The sequence below is a fragment of the Neofelis nebulosa genome, chromosome 17 (assembly GCF_028018385.1).
Source record: "Neofelis nebulosa isolate mNeoNeb1 chromosome 17, mNeoNeb1.pri, whole genome shotgun sequence".
Taxonomy (NCBI): domain Eukaryota; kingdom Metazoa; phylum Chordata; class Mammalia; order Carnivora; family Felidae; genus Neofelis; species Neofelis nebulosa.
In genome coordinates this window covers 8240465-8255246 of record NC_080798.1, presented here as the reverse complement: position 1 = coordinate 8255246, position 14782 = coordinate 8240465, and the positions used below count along the sequence as shown (strand labels likewise).

Below are 14782 nucleotides of genomic sequence, written 5' to 3'. Positions count from 1 at the left end.
ACATTTATTTTTAAATGACATTTGAGGGCGCCTGGCTGGCTCAGTCGGTCAGGTGTCCAGCTTTTGATCAGGTCATGATCTCGCGGTTCAAGGGGGGTGTGAGCCCCGCGTCGGGCTCTGTGTGCTGACAGCTCGGAGCCTGGAGCCTGCTTCGGATTCTGCGTCTCCTCTCTCTGCCCCTCCCCTGCTCACGCACGGGTACTCTCTCTCTCTCAAAAATAAACATCAAAGAAAAATAAAAATGGCTGTAAATATGTGAAACGTATTCAGTATTTAAGCCAACTGCGGATTTTGCCATGAAATTTGTAGCTTAAAGTTTCAAAGGAAACTAAAATCATCTGGTGTTTACGTTCAGCTGGCTACGTAGCTTGTACTCGAAAGGGTTTGTCTTTCCAGCTGTGTTTTTTTTTTTTCCTTGAATTTTCAGGCTCCGATTTCATGAATGGTCAGTAAATTTGAAAAGTTCAAAGAGACCTTATTAAAGATATCAGATGAAGGGGCGCCTAGGGGGCTCAGTTGGTTAAGCGTCCAACTTCAGCTCAGGTCGTGATCTCATGAGTTCGAGCCCCACGTGGGGCTCTGTGCTGACAGCTCAGAGCCCGGAGCCTGCTTCCGATTCTGTGTCTCCCTCTCTCTGACCCTCCCCCGTTCATACTCTGTCCTCTCTCTGTCTCAAAAATAAATAAACGTTAAAAAAAAAAAGCTATCAGATGAAGTTACATTCCATTTACACCACCCTTTGGGGACACTGTAAGGCTGAGAAACGGGAGAGAGGCTGAGATTTTACGGGGGGGGGGGCGCCAAAAACGATCAGAAGCTGTCCCAGCTGGTGACACCCTGTGTCATCTTTTTGTAGGAAACAGAGAAACCGACTCTCACAATACGTGATGTTAGGGTCCCTCTCCGGGAGGGAGGAGGTTCCCGATGATGAAGGCCGAACCGAACCCAGCAGCGGGACCACCAGTCGGCTCCCTTCTCAGGCTTTCTGGCCAGCAGGCGCTCTCTGACCACCGGCAAGCTGTGTGCCCCAAGCCAAGGCTTTCTCCAAATCATCGCAGACGTAGGCGTCGCGCACGGCGTGGAGTCTCCGGTGTTCAGTCAGGCGTGGACTCCAGCTGAAGTCCTCCCCGCGTGCCTTACGCACGTGGCGACCGCCACCCGTGTGAACCTTCTGGTGTTGCATCAGGTGTGAAATCTGGGTATAGGTTTTCCCGCAGTTGTTACACTCATAGGGCTTCTCCCCGGTGTGAATCCTCCGGTGCTGAATGAGGTGGATGCTCTGGTTGAAGGCTTTGCCGCATTCCTTGCAGGCGTAGGGTTTCTCGCCAGTGTGAATCCTCTGGTGCTGAGTGAGGGATGAGTGGTGACCGAATGTTTTCCCACACTCTTCACACTTGTAGGGCTTCTCGCCCGTGTGGATTTTCTGATGCTCGATAAGGTGGGTGCTGCGGCTGAAGGCTTTCCCGCACTCCCCGCACTCGTACGGCTTCTCCCCGGTGTGAATCCTCTGGTGCTGGATGAGGTGGGAAATCTGGGTGTAGGCCTTCCCGCACGCCCGGCACTCGTACGGCTTCTCCCCGGTGTGAATCCTCTGGTGGCGTGTCAGCGACGAGTTCTGGCTGAAGGTTTTCCCACAGTCGTGACATTTGTAGGGCTTCTCCCCGGTGTGAATCGTCTGGTGCTGGGTGAAGGACGAGGTGTGACTGAAAGCCTTCCCGCACTCGTCACATACGTAGGGTTTTTCTCCCACGTGAGTGCTCTGGTGCCTCATGAGGTGCGAGATCTGCGTGTACGCCTTCCCGCACTCGTGACACTCATAGGGCTTCTCGCCGGTGTGAATCCTCCGATGCTGAGTCAGGGAGGAGCTGTGGCCGAAGGCTTTGCCACACGCGTGGCACTCGTAGGGCTTCTCGCCGGTGTGGACGCGCTGATGCTGGGACAGGGACGAGCCGTGGCTGAAGGTTTTCCCGCACTCGTGACACTTGTAGGGCTTCTCTCCGGTGTGGATGGTCTGGTGCTGGGTCAAGGAGGAAGTGTGACAGAAGGCCTTGCCACACTCACCGCATCTGTAGGGCCTCTCCCCCGTGTGGGTTTTCTGGTGGCGGGTGAGGTGGGACACCTGCGAGTAGAACTTCCCGCACTGGTTGCACCTGTAGGGTTTCTCCCCCGTGTGGCAGCGCTGGTGTTTGACGAGGGAGGAGCTCTGGGTGAAGGCCTTCCCGCACTCCTTGCACCTGTAGGGCCTCTCGCCCGTGTGGATCCTCTGGTGCTCGGCAAGCGAGGAGCTCTGGGTGAAGGTCTTGCCGCACTCGCCGCACGCGTACGGCTTCTCTCCCGTGTGAACGACGTGGTGCTGGATGAAATAGGAGCTGTTGCCGAAGGCCTTCCCGCAGTCACCACACTTGTAGGGTTTCTCTCCGGTGTGAACTCTCTGGTGCAGGATGTAGTCTGAGTGGTAAGCGAAGGCCTTCCCGCATTCCGCGCAGCCGAATGGCGTCCTCTCTACCAACGTCCTTTGGCGTTTCGGGCTCTTCGGCGGCCCGTCCCTCTGCCGGGCTCTCTCCCCGGCCGGCCCTCTTTGCTTCTGGACGCGGGCGGAGGCCCGCCTGAGGCTTCGCCCCAGCTCGTGACCGCCAGGGCCTCTCTCCCCACAGACGGCTTCCTTGGGAGTAGCCGACAAATGCCTCAAATGCCTCTCCTGCCTCCCCCGGTCCTCCGACCGGAGGCCACACGCCCGGGACCCCCCCAGTCTGGCATCTCCCAGCGCGGCCCTTAAACCGCCCCCCGTCTTTCCCACTGGGGAAGCGGCCTCTGCAGAAATGCTCTTTTTTACAAGCGTCTCCTGAGTCGGTGCACACCTCGTCTCCAAGTCTGAAAGAAACAGAAAATGTGAATATTGCCCACGTCGGGACACAGGAAGCTGATTACACGGCACCGGCGCTGGAGACTTTGGAAGACGAGTTTCAGGGACGCCTGGGTGGCTCGGGTGGTGAAACATCTGACTTTGCCTCAGGTCATGATCTCACGGTCCGTGAGTTCGAGCCCCGCGTCGGACTCTGTGCTGACAGCTCGGAGCCCGGAGCCTGTTTCGGATTCTGTGTCTCCCTCTCTCTCTATCCCTCCCCTGCTGGCACCCTGTCTCTCTCTCTCTCTCTCTCTCTCTCAATGACAAATAAACAGAAAACAACTAACAAAAATGAAAGACAAGTTTCACGGTTTATGTTGCTGTTTCAAAAGACATGACACAGATTCTTGTCGTGGCCTCGAGATATAAAAAGGACTGAGTCGGGGCGCCTGGGTGGCGCAGTCGGTTAAGCGTCCGACTTCAGCCAGGTCACGATCTCGCGGTCCGTGAGTTCGAGCCCCGCGTTGGGCTCTGGGCTGATGGCTCGGAGCCTGGAGCCTGCTTCCGATTCTGTGTCTCCCTCTCTCTCTGCCCCATCCCCGTTCATGCTCTGTCTCTCTCTGTCCCAAAAATAAATAAAAAACGTTGAAAAAAAAAATTAAAAAAAATAAATAAATAAAAAGGACTGAGTTGTATAGGTGTATCTACGTGTAAACGTGCCATATGCATGTGCATGGTGGACTGGAGGGTTTTCCATTTATCATATTTGCTTTTCGATTGTGACAAAACACATACAACATAGAACATGACATCTCAGTCGTTTCTAGATGTACCGTTCAGTTGCATATATATATATATACATTCACGCTGTGGTGCAGCCAGCCTCGCCATCCATCTCCAGAACTTTCTCATCTTCCCAAACTGAAACACTATACCCATTAAACAATAACTCCTGTTCCCCCTTCCCCAGCCCCTGGCAAACACCAGTCCACTCTGGCTCTACGAATCTGCCCGCTCTAGGCACCTCATGTAGGCGGAATCATATGTGTATCCTTTTGTGTCTGGTTTATTCCTGTTTTTATTATATACTTTTGTAATTAAAAACTACGGTCAAGCTTTTGGGGTAACATGTTAAAAGCGGGGGCACCTGGACGGTTCAGTCGGTTAAGCATCTGACTCTTGATTTCAGCTCACATCACGATCCGAGGGTCATGGGATCGAGCCCTCCACGATGAACGTGGAGCCTGCTTAAGATCTCTCTCTCTCTCCCCCCCCCACTCCCCTCTCCTACTTGCACTCTCTCTCTCAAAATAATATAATATAATATAATATAAAATATGAAAAAAGTAATTTTTTGAGAAGCAAGCATGATTATGGGGAGATTTCCATTTCCTGCTTTATTCCTTCCTTAGATTTTCAAAGTTGCTGAGATGAACACAAGTAACTTTAATTTGATCAAAAGATACCAATAAATATTCAATGTATGTGAGGCTTTTATAGCCCAACCTCGCAATTTGGAGAAAGGGGAGTGTAGAGGAGAGACGATAAGCAGGAAGTAAAGCCATATGGAATCTGCTGAAGGGGACTGATTTTTTGATGCCAGCAGATTTGTTCACGGGATACCTCTTTAATGCAGTTTTTTAAATTTTTTCAAGTTTATTTATTTTGAGAGGAAAAGAGAGTATGTGTGCGTGAGTGGGGGAGGGGCAGAGATAGAATCCCAAGCAGGCTCCGCACTGCCGGCACAGAGCTTGGTGTGGGGCTCAATCCCACGGACTTCAAGATCACGACCTGAGCTGAGATCGAGCGTCAGATGCTTTAAACAACTGACCCAGGTGCCCCCATGAGCTACCTATTAACTGCACAGTTGTTACTTACTTGCTAACCACAGTGCTGGGGGGACACGCCTCTGTGCTGAACGAGACATCTGACCCTTGCCCTCAGAGAGGGGGAGGGGCCGGCTTGCACTTGGACATGGACATACCCTCCTCGTCTCCATAGCATCCCTGCCCTTGAAGAACCACTGTTACTTAGATAAAATAAATAAATAAAATTAAAAAATACATAAAATAAAATAAAATAAAATAAAATAAAATAAAATAAAATAAAATAAAATAAAATAAAAAAAGAAAAATAAACTACTCTTATAAAAAAAAAAAAAGAAAAAGAACCACTGTTCCCCTTTCCATGTAGTCTTGGTGGGGCTGTTAATCACAGTCTCCCCCACCCCATTTAGAGTAGGCATGAGACCCAGGCTTGCCAATCCGAATACCTGAATGCCCACCCAGGAGTGCCTGGGTGGCTCAGTGAGCTAAGCATCCGACTCTTGGTTTCAGCTCAGGTCATGATCTTGCGGTTCATGAGTTTGAGCCCCGCATTGGACTCTGCACTGCAGGTGCGAAGCCTGCTTGGGATTCTCTCTCTTTCTCTCTCTCTCTCTCAATCTCTCTGCCCCTCCCCCACTCACACTCACACATGCGCGTGTGCTCTCTCTCTCTCAAAATAAACAAACTTAAAAAATATATATTGATTAAAAAAAAAAACCAACGTTCAGACAGGGACAAACAAGTGCTTCAGCGGGGTCAGGACGTGGGGTACAGCCATGGTGGACCGGGATGAGACGTGAGGCCAGAGATACCACAGGCCGGGCCACACAGGGCCTCCGGTTCTGGGCCTGAGGGGCTACGACTTGCTCTCGGGGGTCCTAGGGAGCTACGGGGTGGCTGTGCGCAGGGGCGTGGGATCAGCTCTGGGTGCAGGCAGACCCCTCTGGAGCTGTGTGAGATGCACTGGAGGGCATAAGCCTGAGGGGGGAGACCGGGGGGAGGCTGTGGTGAGGGGTAGGGGGGCAACCCCACCCACAACACGGTAGACAGCGACAGAAACAAAGACGCTTCGACCCCCTCCCCTCATGGAGTCCGTGGGCCAGTGGCGGCAAAAACCCGGCTTCCTGTTCCCCAGCGTGTCAGGCCGGGTCCCACCTCTGGGTCTTTATACAGATGCTCCCCAATAAACAATCACCGATAATCATCGTAGCCTGTTCTGACCAGGGGTTACCGTGTGCCAGGCGCTGGGCTACACTTTACGTGTTAATCCGTTTATCCTTTCCAACCCTGGGTACTATTATTCACCCCACTGTGCAGGTGAGGAAACTGAGGCACAGGGGGGCTAAATGACTTGCCAGAAAGTCACAGAGCCAGGAAGTGGTGTGGCTGGGATTCAAACCCAGCGCCCACGATCATGGCGTGTGCTGCCTCACTCCTGTCACTGATCATGACAGACACGGGAGGAAGACGGCCTACACCTGCTGGACGTCCTCACCCACCTGGACAGGTCATTTGCCAGCCTTCTCTCTTCTCCATCCTGGGCTCCTCCCCTCGCTCCAGACGGGAGATCACGTCGGGTTTGAACCCTGGAGGCCCTGCCCCTAGAAAAGACACAAGATTTGGCCAGTCATAGGGAGGCCTCAGGGCTGGGTCCCAGGCCCTGGGTGTGCCGGGGAGATGCATACATTGGGTGCCTACTGATTAGAGGCTCTACTGGTCAAAGCAAGACTCATTTGTTGAGCGCCTACTACATTCCAGAAAGAGCCTGAGCCCTGACGTCACTATTTAAGGCTCTGGCTCTGTGTTGTTCAAGTTCGATGTGAAATACGCACCGCATTTTGAAGACTTATTATGGAGAAAGATGTAAAACATCTCATTAGTAATTTGTGTGTTGGTTATGATTGCCACACATACCAAAATGTTCATATTTTGGACAGATTGGGTGCAATGAACCATATCGCTGAAATTAATCTCATCGGTTTCTTTTTACTTTTTCTATGCCGCGATGTTTAAGCTCACTGATTTCTCTCTTCCTATAGGGGGCTGAACAGTGTGCCCCCCAAACTTTGTCCACAGAAACCTCAGAATGTGACCTTACTTGGCAAATCGGGGCTTTGAGGATGTAATTCGTTCAGACGAGGTCCTGCGGGAGTAGGTCGGGCCTTAGGGGATGATGCACAGACACCCTTGGGCAGGGGAAAGGTCATGTGAAGACAGAGGCTGAGATCGGGGTGATGGGGATACAAGGCGAGGAACAGCAAGGGTCACCCGGGACCTCCGGAAGCTGCATCCAGGAAGGACTCCGCCCTGGAGCCTTCAGAAGGAGCAGGACCCTGCCTCCGCCTGGATTTTGCACGTCTGGCTTCTGAACCGTAAGGGAACGAATTTCTTCCGTATTAAGCCACCAGGTTTGCGGTGATCCGTTACACAGCTGTGGGAAACGAACGCATCTCCCTACTGACCGTTCCCAGGAGTGGACAAGCTCCCGCCTGAGAAGGCGAACCTTCCTCCCACTGGAGAAGTGAGGAAGGGAGAGAACGGATGGAGATGAGATCGAGGAGGCCGGCAGGGGCCAGGCCACACGAGGGTCTGAAGCCGCTGAAGGCAGGGCCCAGGACTGGTGGGTGACTGTCCCTGAGATGGGAGGGTGGGCAGACGAGGAGGGGGTCTGTGGGGACGTCGTGAGCTCAGGGGAGGCCACTAGCTGCATCAAGTTGGAGCTCAGGGGACAGACCAATGGGACCTCGTTCTGTACACACGAGTTGTGCAGAAAAGGTTCACACGGCAGGCTGCCTGCTCTTTCTGGAAAGCCCTGCTCACAAGGCTACCCTTGGCTGGCGTTTGGGAAGCTGGATTTCAAGAGGGTTCGCAGTGGTTCCTGATGGACAGGAGAGGCTCCCGGCGCCTCAGCCGTTTGTGCAAACACTGTGGCTTCTGCCCGACACCTGCTTTCCTTCGGGGAGCCGGGAGCTTGGTCCGTGCCAGGCGGAGGCTGCTGACATGACCAGACCTCGGCGAAACCCTGGGCGCTGACCGGGTCTCTAACGAGTGTCCCCGGTGGACGACACCTCACACATGTTGACACATCTTGTTGTCGGTCCTGTGGTCCTGTGTGACTCAACGGGGAGGGGACTCTGCCCTGGTTGCTGCTAGACTTCTCCCCACGTGCCTTATCCCTTTGCCACCCGTGCTCTGTGTCCTCTTGCTGCAAGGAATCTTGGCTGTGAGCACAGCTACGTGTGAGGCCTGTGGATCCTCCGAGAGAACCACCCGAACTTGGGGGCTCTCCTGGGGCCCCGACACAGGTGCTTAAGCGAGTTCTTGGTGAGTTTGTCCAGGGAACGTGTGTAAGTGAGGACGGCTGAGGAAGCGGCCTTCAAACCACCATTGCTTCCAGGGAAAAGGCAAGACAGAAGGACCAGAAAAAGAAACTGAGGGGAGACGGAGGCAGACAGAAAGACAGACCATTGAGGAGGCCAGAGAAGGGCCAGGGGATGAGGATAAGGCCAGGTCAGGGCTGGACTGCAGGGATGGAGGGGGGGCGATGAGCAGATTGTTGGGGGGCAGAGAGGACGTGGTGGGCTGCTGGGAAGGGGGGTGGGCGGAGTGAGGACGGTCTGGGCTGGGGGATGGGGGGGCCCGGAGGATTGGAGCAGGTCTGTGTGCAGACGCTGAGCTCAGGGTAACAAATGTAAGAGGGACTTGGAGGGGCGCAGGAGGCAGGTGGACCGACAGTGTAGGGCCAGGAAGACACATTTGGGGGACAACATTTATGTGCTTTGGAAAGATTCTAAGATGCAGCCCGATGAACATCCAAGGAGCACTTGGAGTCCAAGATTCTGGAACAGGCATTCCAGGAAAGCGTGAGAAGAAGGTGGGGGCACAGGCTGAAGATTGTGCAGGACAGGTAGAAGACTCGGGGCCCTTGGGGACATTGGGACTCTAGGAGAAGCCAGTGGAGAGAGAGAGGGACAGCCAGAGCCCAGCCAGGAGGCACCAATTAGAGGAACAGAGAGGGAACCACATGACCTCAGCAAATGCCCCCAGTGGGTGGGCACAAAGGAGATGAAGGCAGATGGGGGCAGGGCCTCACCCAGTGAGAGAAGGTTCTGGTAGTTCTCCAACATCACGTCCCGATACAGCTCCCTCTGGCCAGGACCCAGCCAGCCCCACTCCTCCAGGGTGAAGTCCACAGCCACATCCTTGAAGGTCACTGATTCCTGTAAAGGCCAATTTTACAGGGTGGAGAGACCCATCCTTCTAGAACTCTGGGGCTGGAGAGGTCATGGGCCTAGGGCCTACCACTGCTGGTGGTTGAAACAGTTGGAACATTCTAGGCTGGAACGTACTGACTCAACTGATTTGAGACGACTGAGTAAAGATGGCCTACAGAGGGTCACCTGGGTGGCTCAGTCGGTTAAGCGTCCAACTCTTGATTTCATCTCAGGTCATGATCTCCCGGTTTGTGAGTGCGAGCCCTGCATGGAACTCTGTGCTGACAGCCCAGGGCCTGCTTGGGAGTCTCTCTCCCTCTCTCTCTGCCCCTCCCCACTCGCTTTCTCTCTCTCTATCTCTTTCTCAAAAAAAAAAAAAATAATAATAATGATAAACACTAATAATAATAAACAAATAAATAAACTGGAAAAAAATTCCCACAATATACCAGTGTGTGAGGTGTAAGATGTGAATCTCGCCACTGAGATGAGGCACTCTTGTGCAGTGTGTAACCTGCATACCTGTATGTGACAACCCTAAGAAACGCTTTTTTTTTTTTTTTTTTAATTCTCAAGCCATTGTGTACAAGAGCGATTCCTGAGTGGCACTCCATCCCAGACTCAAGCCGGGATCCCAATTCCCATCTCCAACTCCAAGGATAAGGCTGGGGGGTGAAGCAAAACCATCCACTGCCCTCTTCATCTGGCCACCCGAAGGCTCCCGGGCTTTAGATGACCGATTTTTAGACTGTGTCCCAGCTCAGGGCATCCTGCCCCCGTGCCCTCTCCTCCCCGCACCTCCCAGCCCCAGAGTCCCTCCCACACTCGCCCCTTCCCCACGATTAGGAGGGGCGGAAAATCTTCGGGCCACAGGCAGAGATAAGTATGGCTCTCTGAGGGGGCCGTAAAATCATCTTGGGGAAGAGGAAACCCAGACTCACCTGGTCCTCAGCCATCAGGGTCCCGGTGGCCACTGTTGGGTCCTGGGGGTGTGCCTCCAGGAGAAAGGATCGGGTCTCAGTCCGCAGGGTGGAGGAGGAGACTGGAGCAGAGAGGGGGTTAGTTCTGGCTCAGACAGACAGACACTCTCCCAAAGATGCCTCATGACAGTGGGGGCACTGGTCTCCTAAGAGCTGGAGCCAAGGTCAGGACAGGCTGCCCGAGGCCCCCATTCCACACCAGCAACCACTAGCAAACAGGGGGTTCAGCTCACTGCACTACTTCTCAAAGAAGTAGCTAGAGGGGCGCCCGGGTGGCTCAGTCGGTTGAGCGTCCGACTTCGGCTCAGGTCACGAACTCACCGTTCGTGAGTTCGAGCCCCTCGTCAGGTTCTGTGCTGACAGCTCAGAGCCCGGAGCCTGCTTCGGATTCTGTCTCCCCGTCCCTCTCTGCCCCTCCCCAGCTCATACTCTGTCTCTCTCTCTCTCAAAAATAAATAAAATATAGGGGCGCCTGGGTGGCTCAGTCGGTTAAGCGGCCGACTTCGGCTCAGGTTACGATCTCGCGGTCCGTGAGTTCGAGCCCCGCGTCGGGCTCTGGGCTGATGGCTCAGAGCCTGGAGCCTGCTTCCGATTCTGTGTCTACCTCTCTCTCTGCCCCTCCCCCGTTCATGCTCTGTCTCTCTCTGTCTCAAAAATAAATAAAAAACGTTAAAAAATAAATAAATAAATAAATAAATAAATAAAATATTTTTTAAAATTAAAAAAAAAAAAAGAAGTGGCTCGACTTATCCCCAGATGAGGAAATAGAGGCACAAGAGGTCAAGGCCCTTGCTCAAGATCATAGAGGTGTCGAGTGTCAGAGCAGGATTCAGACCCAGAAGTCTGGCTGCAGAGGCCAAACCCCCTTTTGATCCTGACTCCTTTCTCTTATGGTAAAATACACTGTACCATTTTAACTACTCTAAATTCTACAATTCGGTGGCATTTAGTACGTTCTCCATGTTGTGCAACATCACTACTATCTGGTTCCAGAACATTTTCATCATCACCCTAAGAGGAAACCGTGCACCGTTAATCAGTGACTCCCAAATCTCCCTGTTCTGTGCTGCCACTCCAAGGTCAGCCCCAGACAACCACTCATCTTTCTGTCATAATGCATTTGCCCATTCTGGACATTTCATAGACATGGAATCGTGTAATATGTGGCCCTTTGTGTCTGGCTTCTTTCGTTTTTTACTTAAAAACATTTTTTTTCATGTTTATTTTTGAAAGAGAGAGAAAGAGAGGGCACGAGCGGGGGAGGGGCAGAGAGGGAGACACAGAATCCCAAGGAGGCTCCAGACTCCGAGCTGTCAGCACAGAGCCCGACGCGGGGCTTGAACCCACGAACCTCGAGATCATGACCTGAGCCGAAGTCGGACGCTCAACCGACTGAGCCACCCAGGCGCCCCTGGCGTCTTTCATTTAGCCTGTGTTCAGGGTTCATCCATGTTGTACCACGTGATAGGGCTCATTCCTTTTTATGGCTGAGTGGTATTCCATTGTATACGGATCTGCCATTTTTTGGAAAGCTGCTACTACTATCTGTCTTATCAATCCTGCATAAGGATCCCGATCTCCTGCTGAAGATGTTGTTTAAAGAGGGGCGCCTGAGTGGCTCAGTCGGTTAAGCATCCAACTCTTGGTTTCGGCTCAGGTCATGATCTCTCGGTTTGTGAGATCAAGCCCCACATCTGGCTCTGTACTGAGCGTGGAGCCTGCTTGGGATCTCTCTCTCTCTCTCTCTCTCTCTCTCTCTCTCTCTCTCCATCTGCCCCTCTCCCCCCCACTCATCCCACTCATGGTCTCTCTCTCTCTCTCTCTCAAAACTGCTGAAATAAAGTTTAAAAATCCCCAGGGCACCTGGGTGGCTCAGTCGGTTAAATGTCCGACTCTTGGTTCTGGCTCCAGTCATGATCTCATGGCTTTGCGGGTTCAGGCCCCATGTTGGGCTCCACGCTGACATTGAGGGGGGACTTGCTTTGGATTCCCTTTCCCTCTCTCTCTGCCCCTCCCCCACTTGTGCGCGCGTGCTCTCTCTCTCAAAAATTAAAATGAAATTAAGATTATAAAGCTTCAAACTGGTACAGCCACTCTGGAAAACAGTATGGAGTTGCCTCAAAAAACTAAAAATAGAACTACCCTACGACCCAGCAATTGCACTACCAGGTATTTATCCAGGGATATAGGTGTACTGTTTCGAAGGGACACGTGCACCCCATGTTTATAGCAGCTCTATCAACAATAGCCAAAGTATGGAAAGAGCCCAAACGTCCATCGATGGATGAATGGATAAAGATGTGGTCTATATATACAATGGAGTATTACTCGGCAATCAAAAAGAATGAAATCTTGCCATTTGCAACTGGAGGGTATTATGCTAAGTGAAATTAGTCAGAGAAAGAGAAAAATCATATGACTTCACTCATATGAGGACTTTAAGAGACAAAACAGATGAGCACAGGGAAGGGAAACAAAAATAATATAAAAACAGGGAGGGGGACAAAACAGAAGAGACTCATAAATCTGGAGAACAAACTGAGGGTTGCTGGAGGGGTTGTGGGAGGGGAGATGGACTAAATGGGGAAGGGGCACTAAGGAATCTACTCCTGAAATCATTGTTGCACTAGATGCTAACTGATTTCGATGTAAATTTAAAAAAAATTTTTTTTAAAGATTATAAAGCTTAAAAATCCCTCCCCCAAAAAATATCTCTGCCAAAGACAAGTTGGTGTTCAGACTATGGTCACCCCCGCTCATTCATCAAATACGCTCTGAGACTCATGTGAGGGTGACATACTCATCGGAGAACAGAACGATGGGTGACGTGCGGCTCTGCCCTAAAGGGGCTCCCTGCCCAGTGGGGGAGGCAGGCCTGGATATAGACCAGGTGGTGGGCTGAATAATGGCCCTAAAAAGATATCTTGTAGGATGGACCTGTGATGTGATTAAGTTAAGCACCTTTAGATAGGCAGATTAACCTGGATCATCCGGGTTGGGTCCTAGGTGCAATCCTAAGTGTCCTGATAAGAGGGAGACAGAGGGATATTTGACTCAGAGGAGAAGGCCACGTGAGGCAAGTCAAGAGAAGCAGAGTCAGAGAGAGAAGATGCTCTCCCTCCAGCTTTGAAGCCGGAGGAAGAGGCCTCACCTAACGAACGCGGAAGCCTCCAGAAGCTGGAAAAGGCAAGGAAACGGATTGTCCGCTAGAGCCTTCAGAGGGAGCACCACTCTGACCCCCTGAACTGTAAGAGAACAGATCTGTGTTGTTGGAAGCCACCAAATTTGTGGTAACTTGTTACGGCAGCAACGGCAACTGATACAGTCTAGAAACAAAAAGACTCAATCTCCTGTGTGTTTCCAGGCAAACGCCTCACTACACCCAGTGACACAGGGGCCAATGCAGTTCAGGCTGAAACCAGTAGGTGAAATCCTGATGTGGAACAGAGTCTTACAGGCTCTCCTGTATCTCCTCACAAGTCACTTAATAATTACAAAAAAAGAAAGGGCTCCTGGGTGGCCCAACCAGTTAAGCCCCCAATTCTTGATTTCACCTCAAGTCATGATCTCACAGTTTGTGGGATCGAGCCCCTCGTCTGGCTCCGTGTGGACAGCATGGAGCCTGCTTGGGATTCTCTCTCTCCCTCTCTCTCAAAAATAAATAAACAAACTTAAGACAATAATAACAAAGAGAAGGCAACTTTAGAGTGGAGGCCCCTGGCAGACACCAATGCAGCCAGGTGATCAAGGCGGTCATGACCAGTGATGGAGGAACAGACATCACAGGGCTCCTGATCTGATGAGAACACAGCATCCCGCCTAAGGTATTCCTGCCAAACCGAAATCTAATCACAAGGAAACACTGAGCAAAGCCAAACTAAAAGACATTCCAGAAGAACCTGGTCCATAATCTTCAGCATTGCCCAGATCATCAAGACCAAAGAAAGACTGAAAAACTAACTGTTCCAGAGACCTAATACCTAACGCGGTGTGTGATATGGGATTTTCTTTTGCCATCGAGTACATTATTGGGACAATTAGCAGCATCGGAAGGTCTGTGGATTAGCTAATAGTTTGTACCGATGTTACTGTCCTGATGAGATCACGGTGCTGCGGTTTTGGAAGAAAATGGCCTTGTTTCTAGAAAAAACAAACAAACAAACAAACAAAACCAAAACACAGACTCCTGAGGAAGGGGGCTGCGCAGAGACACAAAGAGAGGGGGGCTGAATGGGGGTTGGGGTGGGGGGCAGGGAGGTCAGAAAGTGATGAGAGACCCAGATAACACGCTCAGGGTAAGGAGGACAGAGGCGGAGGGCGTGACTGTGCGGAGTACGCGGAGGCTTTCGGGTCAGACATCCCAGGGTGTGATCCCAGGCCGACCCCTGGGACCTGGGAGAAGCCGCGGAGTCTGTTTCTTGACCTGCGAAGTGAGGAAACGTACGGGATCCCTTCGGGGAGACCGCGCTCGCCTGACTTCAGGCAAACAGCAGGCGCCCAATTCCTGCGCGCTGAGATGCTCCAAGCGGCGCGGGGGCAGAGGCGCCCGGGGGCCCCCTCCAGAGTGATAGGAGGGGGCGGGACGCCGCCCACAGCGCCCACCCAGGCACGACTCGGACCCGCCTCTGAGTGTCCGCCAGCCTGCCTGGCACGGCCCGCACCCACCAGCTCAGACTCCGGGCCACCAGGTCGGGACTCACCTGTGCGCCCCCGTGGGTGGCGCTGGACAGCCAGGCCTTTACCCTCCCTCTGGCGGGCCGCGGAATGCGCCTGCGCGGTTGCGGTCTCGGAACTATTTAAACCTTGGTTCTTTAAACGCGGCTTCGCAGTTGGACTACATTTCCCAGGAACCTCTGCGGGTTCACCCTCCTCCAGACCTAAGGTCTCTACGGGCGGGGGAATGCTGGGAAATGGAGT

At 52.4% G+C, this 14782-nt stretch overlaps 1 protein-coding gene across 3 annotated transcripts in view; it reads right to left on the bottom strand.

The window, feature by feature from the left end:
- Window positions 1-3: 3 nt before the first annotated feature.
- Window positions 4-14782, bottom strand: part of IZUMO2 (IZUMO family member 2) — a 32729-nt gene continuing 17950 nt past the window's right edge. For 2 of the 3 annotated variants that reach the window (XM_058708328.1, XM_058708325.1), the window contains 4 exons: window positions 9827-9927; window positions 8765-8891; window positions 6171-6272; window positions 4-2871 (listed from right to left, as the gene is read on the bottom strand). In XM_058708328.1, coding sequence (XP_058564311.1) covers window positions 977-2871; window positions 6171-6272; window positions 8765-8891; window positions 9827-9927 — 2225 coding nt within the window. In that variant the 3' untranslated portion in view covers window positions 4-976. Of the gene's footprint in view, window positions 2872-6170; window positions 6273-8764; window positions 8892-9826; window positions 10019-14782 lie in introns of all 3 variants that reach the window. The other variant, XM_058708326.1, reaches the window with a different exon arrangement.